The sequence below is a fragment of the Oncorhynchus clarkii genome, chromosome 16, assembly GCF_045791955.1.
Source record: "Oncorhynchus clarkii lewisi isolate Uvic-CL-2024 chromosome 16, UVic_Ocla_1.0, whole genome shotgun sequence".
In the NCBI taxonomy this organism is placed as follows: Eukaryota; Metazoa; Chordata; class Actinopteri; order Salmoniformes; family Salmonidae; genus Oncorhynchus; species Oncorhynchus clarkii.
In genome coordinates this window covers 43940475-43954078 of record NC_092162.1, presented here as the reverse complement: position 1 = coordinate 43954078, position 13604 = coordinate 43940475, and the positions used below count along the sequence as shown (strand labels likewise).

At 42.5% G+C, this 13604-nt stretch overlaps 1 protein-coding gene across 1 annotated transcript; it reads left to right on the top strand.

The window, feature by feature from the left end:
* The first annotated feature begins 559 nt into the window (after positions 1–559).
* On the top strand, positions 560–12023 carry LOC139368519 (cysteine-serine-rich nuclear protein 2). Its single transcript, XM_071107515.1, has 5 exons — positions 560–1201; positions 3039–3211; positions 4861–5123; positions 5232–5528; positions 8333–12023. The coding sequence occupies exons 2-5, from the start codon at positions 3052–3054 to the stop codon at positions 9305–9307; spliced, it is 1695 nt and encodes a 564-aa protein (XP_070963616.1). The 5' UTR covers positions 560–1201; positions 3039–3051; the 3' UTR covers positions 9308–12023.
* Positions 12024–13604: the final 1581 nt, after the last annotated feature.

Sequence of the window (13604 nt, the reverse complement as noted above, 5' to 3'; positions counted from 1 at the left end):
TTGGTTCTGATGGAGAAAGACAGTTGAGCATAGCTTATGAGGCATCTAGAAGTTACCAGTAGCCTATATTCTTCAATAAACAATGGTTAAATTAAACAAAGTCTAAAAATGGATGGCAAGATTCAAAGGCAGATTCATATTGGCCAAATATATATATGTATATATATATACTAAATGAGTTTGGACTCCTTGTTGGACACAATAGCTGGTTAATGATAACCCCATGTCAGAAATACTCGTATTCATTGTATTTTCTACATTTGATAAAATAGTTTGCTATGGCAATTTTGCCTTTTTGATATGAGGGAACCGTGAGAGGAAGGTGTGAAGTATAAGGCATATATTTCAAACTATGATTTAAAAATCAAGTCATTCGTGATATTGTGTATTGCTTATTACAAAATTGGAATTCTGGAATGAATGATCGCAGAGAATGGACAAAGAGCTTATTATGACTACAGTTCCCAGCATACGTGGCGCATAGTACGTTTGTGATGTCACAATGAGTATACGGTTACACTGTAGCATTCCTTACTCTATTGTTACTTTGTAACAAACCGGGGCAGAGACGAGGAAAAGGAGGACGTCAATCTGGCAAAAATTCCGTAACATTTTGACATTACTGTACCAAACAAGGCGAAGAACTTAACGGTCATTATACTGCATCGATCCGATTGAAACCACCATTCCAAAGAAAGGATAAACGAAACAGATGTCAGCGGATTGCTCTTCCAATGCAAGCATTGAAAGGCTCAAACCAGGAAGATAAGTCATCCAGCAGTTATCTCAAATTGTAACATCTTAAAAGAAACGGATAATGTCAGTAGCCTAATAAATTTCAACCAAACTGTTTGACGTCCTTCTTTCCCACCGCCTGCCCCGGCTTTAGGATTGCTACGTCAAAGTTAAATGGAACATGCACTCCTGGAAGCGACCATAAAATAAATGTCCTTTATGTAGTCAGTTAGTTCGTTACACTATTTCTGCATTAGTAGGCTGACTATCACATAAATAAGTATTCCTACTGAATAAAGTAACAATTCGTTTTACTGTAGAAAGCTTTAGCCTACAACTAGAGAGAAGCTAAAACTGTCTGGGGAAAAATCTAAATAGGGCGTTTCAAGATCCAAGAACAATCCTCGGTGAATAAAAGGAACGTTCAGCGTTTTGATCGGGAGAAGAGGGTCCTTTTCTGCCGAAGGTAAGGGGCACTTGGGGGTTTATTAACGTTTTACATGGCAGTTTGCCATTGCCAAGGGGTGACATGGTATGCTGGAGAGACGGGACCAGTCGAGGCTCCTGTGTCTGGCAGTTAGATTTACATTATTTCCTACTGCACCCAGTCATTCGATCGTCCTTTCACGAAATCTAGTTTGTTGTCGTTTGCGGCCGTTTGAGGCACTCGGTCGTTGAACGGTTTATTATCAGCAAATATCCTACACTGTGCGTAGTTTTAGGACTGTCGGAGCTCCTCTGATTGTCATACAGTATTGTCCTCCTTTATTGTAAATGTATACTATTGAGTCTAACCTATGTAAAGTATTGCAATTCTAATAACGTAGTATAGGATACTGGCTTCTCTAATTTGTTTCAACTAAATTAGGTCATCGTCATGGAATGTGTTTCATTGAGTTCTTCTGATAGACATTTGTAATGTCTAATGCTTTGCTGGAGAATATAGAAATGTAACAGATTTTGTATTCTACAAAGCCTACCAGCTCACAGAATGAGAACCAAGGCCTGATACATTATCCTTTGTATGTAATAGTCTAATCATTAACTGATTTTGGCTGTCTGGGCCTCTTGGTTGTGGACAGTCACATGATGAACCTGCATACTTGTAATCATATCAGTCGACATTGTGACATTTAGGGACTTTCTGCGATAACTCCACTATGTTTTGTGTAGGGGATTGTTGCTGCCCCCTGAAAGGTCATTCTGTAATAAGGATCATACATAACGTGCATTATACTTTTCCTCTGTAAAAGAAAACAATGGAGACACATTTACTTGCAATGCAATCTCTATAGTAATAATCAATAGGCTATATTCTAGTGAAACTTCAACAGAGAAGCAATAAGTTGCAGTCCCTCATTTTCCATAGGGCTATACGATCACATTTGAATTCTGAGGGTTGGTTTCACTTCATGGGATGGAAAGGGAAAGGGAGATACCTAGTCAATTGTACAACTGAGTGCTTTTAACTGAAATGTGTCTTCTGCATTTAACCCAACCCCTCTGAATCAGAGAGGTGCAGAGGGCTGGGGAGGCTATTTATGTGGATGTGAAGATCATTGAAACCATGAAGGGGCACACATATGGCTTACAGTAGGCCTACACGGGGGTATAGAGAGGGAGTCTATTCAAAAGTCTCAGCATGGCCCTTATTTGACCCTCTGGTGTTGCTGGAGTGACCTGTCTCTGGCATCCAAATTCCGTGCTATTGAAGGGTCCTGTGCTTTGTTTTTAAAGGAAAAGCTAAAGGGACATAAGGCTATCTATCTACAGAACAGTTTTTTTTTTCTAAGCCATTCATATAAACCCCTGGCTGCTTTCCTAGTTGCCATGGTGACGTTTCCCAGACTCGATGATTTTGGAGCAGGATTTTCATGCGAGACAGAAAGAGAGGGAGTGATGGGTTAGGAATACAGATGAAAGGAGAGTGAGGCTATAGCAAAAAGCTGATGTCACCTCGGTGTGGTATCGGGAATTGATCCAGATAGGATTTAATTAATAGATGTTTATAAACAGTTACAGTTGAATAATATACTATTTTGTTATTCAGATGGGCCCATAGGATAAATGTGTCATTACTACGTCTGCTGTGTCTTATTCTCATGCCTTGGCCTGATGAAAGTTCATTTTGGTGTAAAATGTCTAGATATGCCTCCATGGCCTTCAATATTGTATTCATTCATTCATTCCAATTGTGTACCTACGCATATGTGCAAGGCTGATACTCTATCTCTGTCTGTGAGGGCCGCCTACCATCTATCTGTCTGTCTCTGAACATCATTTGTCTGTTTCTCCACCTTCAGACATCAAGTTTCCATGGAGGCAGTTTCGTCTCTCAGCCTCAAGCGAAGATTTGAGGAGGTGGACAGTGGCTCTCCCTACTCTACACCAAAGGACTCTGACGATGAAATCTCCAGCAGTGACAGTGCTGACAGCTGTGATAGCCTCAACCCCCCCTCCAGCACTGCACTCACACGTAAGGGCTATGCTACACTGAAAAATGGTTCTCAAATGGTTCTTCCTCAGCTCTTCAGGTTCCTTGGAGAACTCTTGCCCGATAAAGAACCTTTGAGTTATTCAAGAACCTTCAGAATTCTAAATGGTTCTTGAAGTGTTTGGAAGCCTGCAGATGTGTCCCTTTCCATAGCACACAGCAACTTGTCCATTGTTAACTAGTGTTGATATTTAATTGTACAATTTCTAGTGTTGAGTCAAGAGTTAAATTAACACTTGGTGGTGTAAAATAACTCCAGTGTTGGTGTTAATAACCAGAGTTGAACCAAAACCACAAACTTCAGTATCATATTTCTCAGCATGCTCTAATGCAAGTTTTTTTTTATTTTTTATTGTTTATGGTTAATTGATTAATTAAGCTTATGCTACTCAAATATAAATGACATACATTTTCTAAACTATTCCAATCTGTTACTTGGACTTATTGCTACCGTTATTGAAATGGTTGTTCCAGTTTAGATGTTGAAGGTAGTCTCACATTGTATCTTATGCTGTGTTTAGATGGTACGAGGTAGACGCTAGACGGCAAGCCGGATGTCATTGTTTTCAATGAGATCACAACGGTAAAATGCTGTTGAGGCTGGCGGTGAATGACATCAGCGGCCAAGGTAGACGGGACTTTCCGCCAGAGTTAAACTATTTCACCTTTGCCGTCTACGGAATGTTGATTTGCACTGTTTGTTTACTGAAATCACCATAGCAACACATGCAGTCGTGCTGGCTTGCTTTTGCCGTAACAGTATTGCTTGTCCTGATATGCTGACTTGTTTGACAGTTTTTGCCTCCCTCGTCTAAATGCAGCATTAGTCTTCCCAACCGTGGCAGTGGTTCTGAATGCAGGTTGCGGATGAATTAAAATTCCAAATGTTGGATATCCCCACTCTGGCTGGATTCCAATAGGAATTACACATCACTTTGAAAGCCAGCATAATGTGACATGCAGGCCTGATGTGGCCTGTAAACTACAAGTTTCAGGACACTATATTAGCTTATAACTAGGCCCTCAAAAGAAGACCTTATGAAATATTTATTGTATTGTCTAAAAATATTATGCCAACACACTTAGATCTCAATTGGTGAAGGCCACACGACTGAAAAATGAATGAATGCAATAACCATGTCTCTGTCACTAGCAAGCATGGTCATGGGTGGTACTGGTAAAATTATCTCGAAAGGAACCCTGGGAAATATGCAAATAAGGCTTAAAACCTCACGGCAGGGCATTTCAATTCTTGTGCTGGAGGGCCAAAACATTTCTGGTTTGGAATTTTTGTATGGTTCTTCAAAGAACCGTACCATTTTGGTTCTTCAGATCACTCTGCCTTATTTGGTTCCAACTTGCAGCCTTATTTTTAAGTGTGTACGGTACAACCAGCATTACTTGTCGACTAAGTTTCTTACCAATTAGACTGATGCATGACTACTCTAGGCAGATCGTTCGTGAAGTAAAAGGATCATTTCAAGTCTGTCTAAAAATAGGCTTGGCATTAAAGTGTATGATGGATTGTTACTCTGTAATAACCCTTATACTATCTGTGGTAATAACCAGTCTATGGAAACTGTTCACCCATTCTTACCCCTCTTTTCTCCACCTCCCTCCGCCCTCTCCAGCAACCTCCATCCTAAGACGGCACAAGCCCTCTCCAGGCCGGAAGCGGGTGCGGTTCGATGTGGTGACGGTGTACTACTTCCCCAGGCGGCAGGGCTTTACCAGTGTGCCCAGCCAGGGAGGCAGCTCCCTAGGCATGGCACGCCACCACTGCTCCATCCGCCGATACACACTGGGAGAGTTTGTCCGCGAGCAGGAGACCAGTCACCGCCACGCCCTGCGCCAACACCTCCGCCAGGAGAAGCTCAACGCTCGCAAGATAAAGGTGAGGTCAAGCATTGGTCGTTCTGAGAGACCTGAAAGTGTATGGTTTTAATTTCAGGACCTCCCGAGGTTTAAATACATATATGCATAACTTCCACCCCCTCTCTAGCTGACGCGTAACGGTACGGTGCAGTGTGCCCAGGCTGACCTGCTGACCCTGGAGGACGTGTCAGACGACGACTTGGATGTAGAGGGTGTGGAGGTGGACGACTGCTTCTTCCTGCAGCCGCTTCCCACAAAGCGGCGTCGGGCACTGCTCAGGGCCTCCGGTATCGCCCGTATAGATGCCCGGGAGAAGGCTGAGCTACGGACCATCAGGCTGTCCAGGGAGGAGTGTGGCTGTGACTGCCGTTTCTACTGTGACCCCCGTCACTGTGGCTGCAGCCAGGCTGGCATCAAGTGCCAGGTGTGTTAAGTCAAATGAAATACTTGCTTACAAGTCCTTCCCAACGATGCAGAGTTTAATAAATAAAACAGTAACACATGAGGAATAAAATAAAATATGGAACTATATACATATGGAACTATATACAAATGAAGTCGGAAGTTTACATACACCTTAGCCAAATACAATTTAACTCAGTTTTTCACAATTCCTGACATTTAATCATAGTAAAAAGGTCAGTTAAGGTCAGTTAGGTCAGTTAAGATCACCACTTTATTTTAAGAATGTGAAATGTCAGAATAATAGTAGAGAGAATCAGCTTTTATTTCTGTCATCACATCACACGTTTACACTTCACCTTTATTAGTATTTGGTTGCATTGCCTTTAAATTGTTTAACTTGGGTCAAACGTTTCGGGTAGCGTTCCACAAGCTTCCCACAATAAGTTGGGTGATTTTTGGCCCATTCCTCCTGACTGAGCTGGTGTAACTGAGTCAGGTTTGTAGGCCTCTTTGCTCTCACACACTTGTTCAGTTCTGCCCACAAATTCTCTATGGGATTGAGGTCAGGGCTTTGTGATGGCCACTCCAATACCTTGACTTTGTTGTCCTTAAGCCATTTTGCCACAACTTTGGAAGTATGCTTGGGGTCATTGTCCATTTGGAAGATCCATTTGCGACCGAGCTTTAACTTCCTGACTGATGTCTTGAGATGTTGCTTCAATATATCCACATAATTTTCCCTCCTCGTGATGCCATCTATTTTGTGAAGTGCACCAGTCCCTCCTGCAGCAAAGCACCCGCACAACATGATGCTGCCACCCCCGTGCTTCACGGTTGGGATGGTGTTCTTCGGCTTGCAAGCCTCCCCCTTTTCCCTCCTAACATAACAATGGTAATTATGGCCGAACAGTTCTATTTTTGTTTCATCAGACCAGAGAACATTTCTCAAAAAAGTAAGATCTTTGTCCCCAGGTGCAGTTGCAAACCGTAGTCTGGCTTTTTTTATTGCGGTTTTGGAGCAGTGGCTTTTTCCTTGCTGAGCGGCCTTTCAGGTTATGTCGATATAGGACTCGTTTTACTGTGGATATAGATACTTTTGTACCGGTTTCCTCCAGCATCTTCACAGGGTCCTTTGTTGTTGTTCTGGGATTGATTTGCACTTTTTGCACCAAAGTACGTTCATCTCTAGGAGACAGAACGTGTGCACTTCCTGAGCGGGATGATGGCTGCGTGATCCCGTGGTGTTTATACTTGCATACTATTGTTTGTACAGATGAATGTGGTACCTTCGGGCATTTGGAAATTGCTCCCAAGGATAAACCAGACTTGTGGAGGTCTACAATTTTATTAATGAGGTCTCGGCTGATTTCTTTTGATTTTGCCATGATGTCAAGCAAAGAGGCACTGAGTTTGAAGGTAGACCTTGAAATACATCCACAGATACACCTCCAATTGACTCAAATTATGTCAATTAGCCTATCAGAAGCTTCTAAAGCCATGACATAATTTTCTTGCATTTTCCAAGTTGTTTAAAGGCACAGTCAACTTAGTGTTTGTAAACTTCTGACCAACTGGAATTGTGATGCAGTGAATTATAAGTTAAATAATTTGTCTGGAAACAATTGTTGGAGAAAAAAAAGTATATGTCCTAACCGACTTGCCAAAACTCTAGTTTGTTAACAGGAAATTTGTGGAGTGGTTGAAAAACGAGTTTTAATGACTTCTACATGAGTCTATGTAAACTTCCGACTTCAACTGTACATGAAGTGACTAGTCATCAGGATAGATAATAATAAGGTATTTGAGGTAGATATGTACATGAAGGCAGGGTAAAGTTACTAGGCATCAGGATAGATAATAATAAGGTATTTGAGGTAGATATGTACATGAAGGCAGGGTAAAGTGACTAGTCATCAGGATAGATAATAATAAGGTATTTGGGGTAGATATGTACATGAAGGCAGGGTAAAGTGACTAGTCATCAGGATAGATAATAATAAGGTATTTGAGGTAGATATGTACATGAAGGCAGGCTAAAGTGACTAGGCATCAGGATAGATAATAATAAGGTATTTGAGGTAGATATGTACATGAAGGCAGGGTAAAGTGACTAGTCATCAGGATAGATAATAATAAGGTATTTGAGGTAGATATGTACATGAAGGCAGGGTAAAGTGACTAGGCATCAGGATAGATAATAACAAGAGTAAAATAAAGAACAGAGTAGCAGCAGCAAATGATGAGTATAAAAGTGTGTGTGTGTGTGTGTGTAATATGTATGTGTGTGTGTTTGTGTTGTGTCAGTATGCGTGTGTGTGTGCATGAGAATGTGTGTGGGTTTTATGTGGGAGTCTGCCCCAGCAGGGTCATTGTCCATTTGTGTGTGTTTGTGTTTGTGCGTGATAAGGAGTTTATAACAGAAGGCTATGGAGTTGAGAGGTACTGTATCTGTTCAGCACTCAGTACATATTAGGGCTGTGATGATACCAGTATCACAATATTTTTACCAATGCAAAAATGAAAACACGAAATCTTTGGCCCTTTAAAAACCTGCTGTATGTAAAATATTGTGTCTATAGCTTGGAAACCACTTTGGATATTTCCAACATTAGGGCTGTTTTCCTAAAGAGGTTACATCCGCTTCATGTTTTGTTTCCTTGCCACGATACTAATGAGTATTGCGATACTGGTATCGTCCCGGCCCTAGTACATTTGGCAGAATTAGTATAAAGATGAACAGCAAATCAATGTCCTACAGACAAACTGTCTTTGCTGAATATTTTATGACTGTATATATTTTCTCAAATGTTGTTCTCTTTCCAGGTGGACAGGATGTCTTTTCCCTGTGGCTGCTCTCGTGAAGGCTGTGGGAACTCGGCAGGCCGCATCGAGTTCAACCCTCTCCGCGTGCGAACACACTACATGCACACCATCATGAAGCTGGACCTGGAGAAGAGGAGGCTGCTGGGGCAGAAGGCAGGGGTCGGGGGGGAACAGTATGCAGAGTCTGACCTGCTCGCCTCCCCTTCCTCCACCAGGCCTCCCTCCCCAGACCCTGACCTGTCCACAGGGGCCAATGGCCTGGACTCTGAGTTAGAGACAGAGGAGAGAGAGATCCAGATGGTCCTAGAGGCTCAGGACCTCCTGACTGACCAGGCCTGCCTCGAGCGTGAGAACGAGACCGCTGTGCTCCACCTGCAAAGTGCAGAAGAGCAGGAGAGGATGAGGGAGGAAGAGGAGGAGGAGGAGGCACAGCGGGGCAGGGGGGGAGCAGGGGGCCTGGGGGAGCAGGCTTTGTGCCTTCTGCCTGGGGCCCTGCAGGGGGAGATGCCTGGGGACACAGGGGTTGGGGTGGAGGGGGTCCCTATCTCCCTCCTCCAGGGCCCGTTCCCCACTGGGGCTACCCTGCTCTGCATCACAGAGAACCAGGAGGGAGATGGGGAGGGGGACAACCCCTGTGGTGGCCTGAAAGACCCGGCCTCCTCCCTGCTCTACTACCAGATAGGTCCCATGGAGAACGAGACGTTTCACAAGTCTCTGCCTGGGCAGGAGGAGGCGTGTGTAGAGCGAGAACCAGGGGGAGGAGAGCAGCAAGGGAGGGATGAGCATGGAGGTAATACCTGCGGGCAGGGTGAGGGCGAGTTTTCGCCCCCGGTGGCTCTGTGCTCAGAGAATGGCGTGGGTGCTAAGGAGTTACCATTCAGCCCCCAGCAAAGCTCCTTAGAAGGGCAGTGTCAGGAGGAGGCCTGCCTGGCCACAGAAGGAGAGTTGTACCCACCACTGCCCCCTGAGGTTTAGTACTAGCACCTCTGTCAATGTTTTGCACAATAGCTTCATTTTGAGCTGAATAAAGCCTACACTACATGGATAGACAATGACTATGATGTTACAGGTTAGAATTCATATTAGTAACCGTCATTACTAGAAAAATCTATTTGGAAGAAATGAGCTTGACCATTAAAATAAAGTGAAGGAGGGAAAATCATCCTGAAAGCACACCCAGATCTTTCCCCTGCAGTAGTACTGTCAGTTCAGTTGTAAGTCAATGAAATGCTCTCGTTCTAACGGGGCTGGAGATCATGGGACCTGTCCCAAATGGCACGCTAATCCCTATATAGTGCACTACTTTTGTCCAGGGCCCATAGGACTCTGGTCAAAAGTAGTGCACTATGTAGGGAATACGGTGCCATTTGGGACTTTACCTGGTTGGCATTAACGAAAGAAAGGACTGTAACTCAGTAACTGAGAACTAAGTAGTGTTGTTTTTAGTTCACGGCACCACTAAGAGACGGTGTGGTGGTGTGAGTGTTAACATTAGCTCTTGGAGACGTTGGTCAAGGGAGCATTTCAGAATAATTCATAGGATTCCAGTGGCTTGATTAAAACAAGAAGGTGGGGTCAGGAAGAACATGTGCTCTGTTGTATACTGAGTGATACAATAAACACCAGTTGTGTTGAAAAAGTTTGACTAATTGGCTAGCATTGTAAATGTCACACTGGTCTGGTACACTTTGTCCAGCTGTTTAGCTGTAAGCTTTGAAGCCAAATTAGGGCCACTGGCAGTAAATACCTACCCCCCCCCCCTTCCCGACTGAGAATAGACCTAACAAACAATCCTGGAAATACTTGTTTTTGGTGTACTGTATAAGTGTTTGAAATGGGAAAGGCAGAGCTGAAAGAGCTGCTTGTTTGATCTTCATGTTGTGGTCTGTCTAGGAACTGGGTGGTATGTGCCCCTCGTTGCATTGAGGAAAAATGGTGAAACATTTGTAAAGATCAGAAGGTTTGCACCGGTTCGTCTTTCTAAATAGCGTCTCTCCGGGTCTACCTACCTTAGACCTCTCATGCAAACACAGTTTATTTATTAAAAGACAAGTTTACCCTATAATAGTGACCATTACACTCTTCTGATGTTATGACACTTCTTTTTAACAACGTGTCTTTGTAAAAAATGGGGATGCTGTGGATATTGAGCAACAACGGAGGTCTCTGTGGTCTCTGTTTAATCAATGAATGAAAGGAAGCGGTCTTTGTTTTTTAGTTAGCACGTCAGATGATCGTACATGTGGTCAGAGTCCATGGGAAGTGGACCATGTAATGCTGAAGGGACAAAATAGACCTGCTTTGTCTGTCAAGTCTTCACGTCACGAGTCTACAGGGGGATTCTCTGTGAAACACAGCTATTTTAAGTCATTACGGCATCATTTAAGAAATATATATATATAATTTGAAGACTTAAAAGAAACTGAAAGCCTAAAGCTGTTTGAAGTAGCAATACAGAACGACAGAATAATGATGTGATGTTGCTAAATTATGTAAAGAGGATATGACAAAACCTTAATTGCATTAGTTTTTGTTGAGTGTGTATGGATGTGTGTGCATGTTGTTTGATTGTCTTTGTGTGTGTTTGAGATTGTTGTGGGGTGGGGGGGGTGCATACAATTAGTCATATTTCCTAAAAGGTGCTGTGATAGGTTAAAACATGTGTAACTTTTTCTGAAGTTACGAGAAATGTATCATTTCAAGGACTACATGTATCTTGATGGACTTTGAATCACGGACATTTCTGATCGAAAGTTTGATCAGAAATCCACAGAAATGGCATTGAAACCAACCATTTCTGTGGCGAAGGGAAGCGTTACATTAAGCCCTCTGGACACAGGGATGCAATGGCTGTAGCACACTGTCTGCAAATTATGATACTTGCTTTGAATGACATATTGTATAGGTTGTCAGTATATGTAAATGCAATCCTATAACATATTTTGGTCTTTTAAATGTATTTTTTGTGCTGTGTCTGTTCTTACTGGCCTATGTATGTGAGTGTGTCGACCCATCATGCACCACAGTCTTCATCCTCGCTTGACTGATCTATTTTAAAGCTTGCTGCCATCTTGCCCAGTGTATCATGTACTGTATTATGGGCCTAACTAACACAGGATGCGATGCTGTGCATGAGGTTTCTGATATGTCTTTTTGCCTTCATTTGTTGTGTTAGCAATATGATAATGCTTAAGAGTTGCACCAATGCAGTGGTTTCGAACCTGACTCATTGCTGTCATCATGCACCCGTTTCTAGAAGATTCAATAGGAGTCTCCAGCTCTAATTCATTCTGAAGACTTGTGGTGATCTTCTCAATCAAATAGATGTATTTGACACCATTGCTTACCTTGACACAGTTCCAGCTTCTAAGTAATTGGTGAGTGAAACTAAAAAGCTGCCTATTGTTGAGTCCTCGTCTTTGGCTTCCCTATGAGTAGATTTAGGTTTGGGACCACTGCACTAAATGAGCTCCAACCCACTATGTGATTATTATGTTTGTATGTGTCTGTGTGTAAGAGCAGAGGTGTGTGCGTGTGACTGAAAAGATGGACTGAGGTTTTGGTTGGACTTCATCTCAAAGCTGTGATAATTACTCTTATGCTAACTGTTGCCTAAAGTGGACAAAAATGTTTTATACAACAACAAAAAAAATGTAAATGAAAAGATACATTAAAAAAAATAAAACACAAACTCTGGTTTTGATTGTATGATGTCCTACTTTTTTCCCCTTGACTATTTGTTGTGTGTTATATTGCTGACTCCTTGTCTCTCCCAGGTGGCATACATGAGCTGTAACAAGGACAGAATGTCGTCAACAACTTCAGAAGCCATTCGTACGGAACGGTCACTAGAGACTTCAATCTGTAACCTGGACAAGATCCAGGGTGAAGACTTTCTGCAGGGGCTGGCCAGCACCAGATTGGCGAGTTAAGAGTCACTGCCACATATAAACTGAAATGTAGATGATACTTTTGGAAAAAGTGAGTTTCATCTCTTGATGATCTCCCCAGTGCCAAAGGGACACAGCTGAATTTGGATAAAGTTAAGTACAATCAATTATTTCAAAAAAGGAGTAGGTCTACTCTATGCCATTTCAGCACTAAACTGACCCCTGTGAGAGAAGAGAGTTCTACCACTTGTAAAACTCTAATCATGGGTTACCGTGTTAAATTATATGACCACTAGAGTGCAGCATTGATTCAGTTTTAAAGTGTTGCTCTGCAGTGTGGACTACCCCTTATTGCCCATGTCAAAAGGCTGTCTGTATTTTGGGTTGAACACAACCTTTTGTTTTGAACTGACAATGCATACATTTTATGTTTTTGTTTCTACAAGTCTCTCCTCTTACCCTTATCTTCCTTTGGACCCAGAGATAAATCTGCACTGGCAGCAGATTTTCGAAATCCCGACATTTCTCTGTTTATCAGAAGAATGTGCTGTGAAGCCATGTCTCTTCCGAAGGTCTCCAGCGCAATTTGATGGAGTACCAAAAAGACAAGGCATATTGACAGTCTACTGCAGCTGGGCCTCAGAGTGATCCCTATAGTTTACTTACACATTAGACACACACTGGGAGAAGAACACTCAGCTACCATCAGACCAAAGCCCTGGCTGATAACACACCCACTCTGTGTCGTGTTCTCCTGCTGCTAGCCATTCATTAATAAACTCAAAAGGCAATGAACTATGTCAACTTCAACTCTTCTTATTTCTATCCCTGGACAATAAATACACATTTCTAAGAACAATGCAACAGAAGTTCTACCCGTCAGTAATGCTAAATGCTTAGGCTAAATGCTTTTTCTTGGGAAACTCATATTTTCACTTCAATGGCAGGAAGCTGCTTGCTGGGAAAAGTCACACAATGTCTCTCTTCTATTTCCCATGAGTGCCGCTGGGTAGAAGTGACTTCCTGTCAGTTGACGCTTGCTGCCAATGCAGGCAAATAACAGACATTGGCGTTCTCAGCTTGCTTTGAGGTCCAGGATCAGGATGCACACAGCCTTGTTTACACTATCCGCTAACGTGAGTTTTGTGATCCAATCACTATCTGATCAAGGGTTGTTGCGTCTACACATTCTATTAAAATGTGTGTTATCCATCCACTGTGTACACACTGTGACCAGATTAGCTGGCGCCTCTCTGTATGCAAATTAAAATAATATTTATTTATTTTAAAGACAATTACTGATGCCATAAATCAATGGTGCAACTTGTCAAGGATTTTAGAGGCTGGTATATTGATTTAAATGGTTTGACCATCCAGATCTG

Coding starts and splice junctions, on each gene's coding strand:
- LOC139368519 (XM_071107515.1), top strand. CDS start 3,052: ATGGAGGCAGTTTCGTCTCTCAGCCTCAAGCGAAGATTTGAGGAGGTG. Junction 3,212..4,860: donor CTCCAGCACTGCACTCACAC/GTAAGGGCTATG, acceptor CGCCCTCTCCAG/CAACCTCCATCCTAAGACGG. Junction 5,529..8,332: donor AGGCTGGCATCAAGTGCCAG/GTGTGTTAAGTC, acceptor TTCTCTTTCCAG/GTGGACAGGATGTCTTTTCC.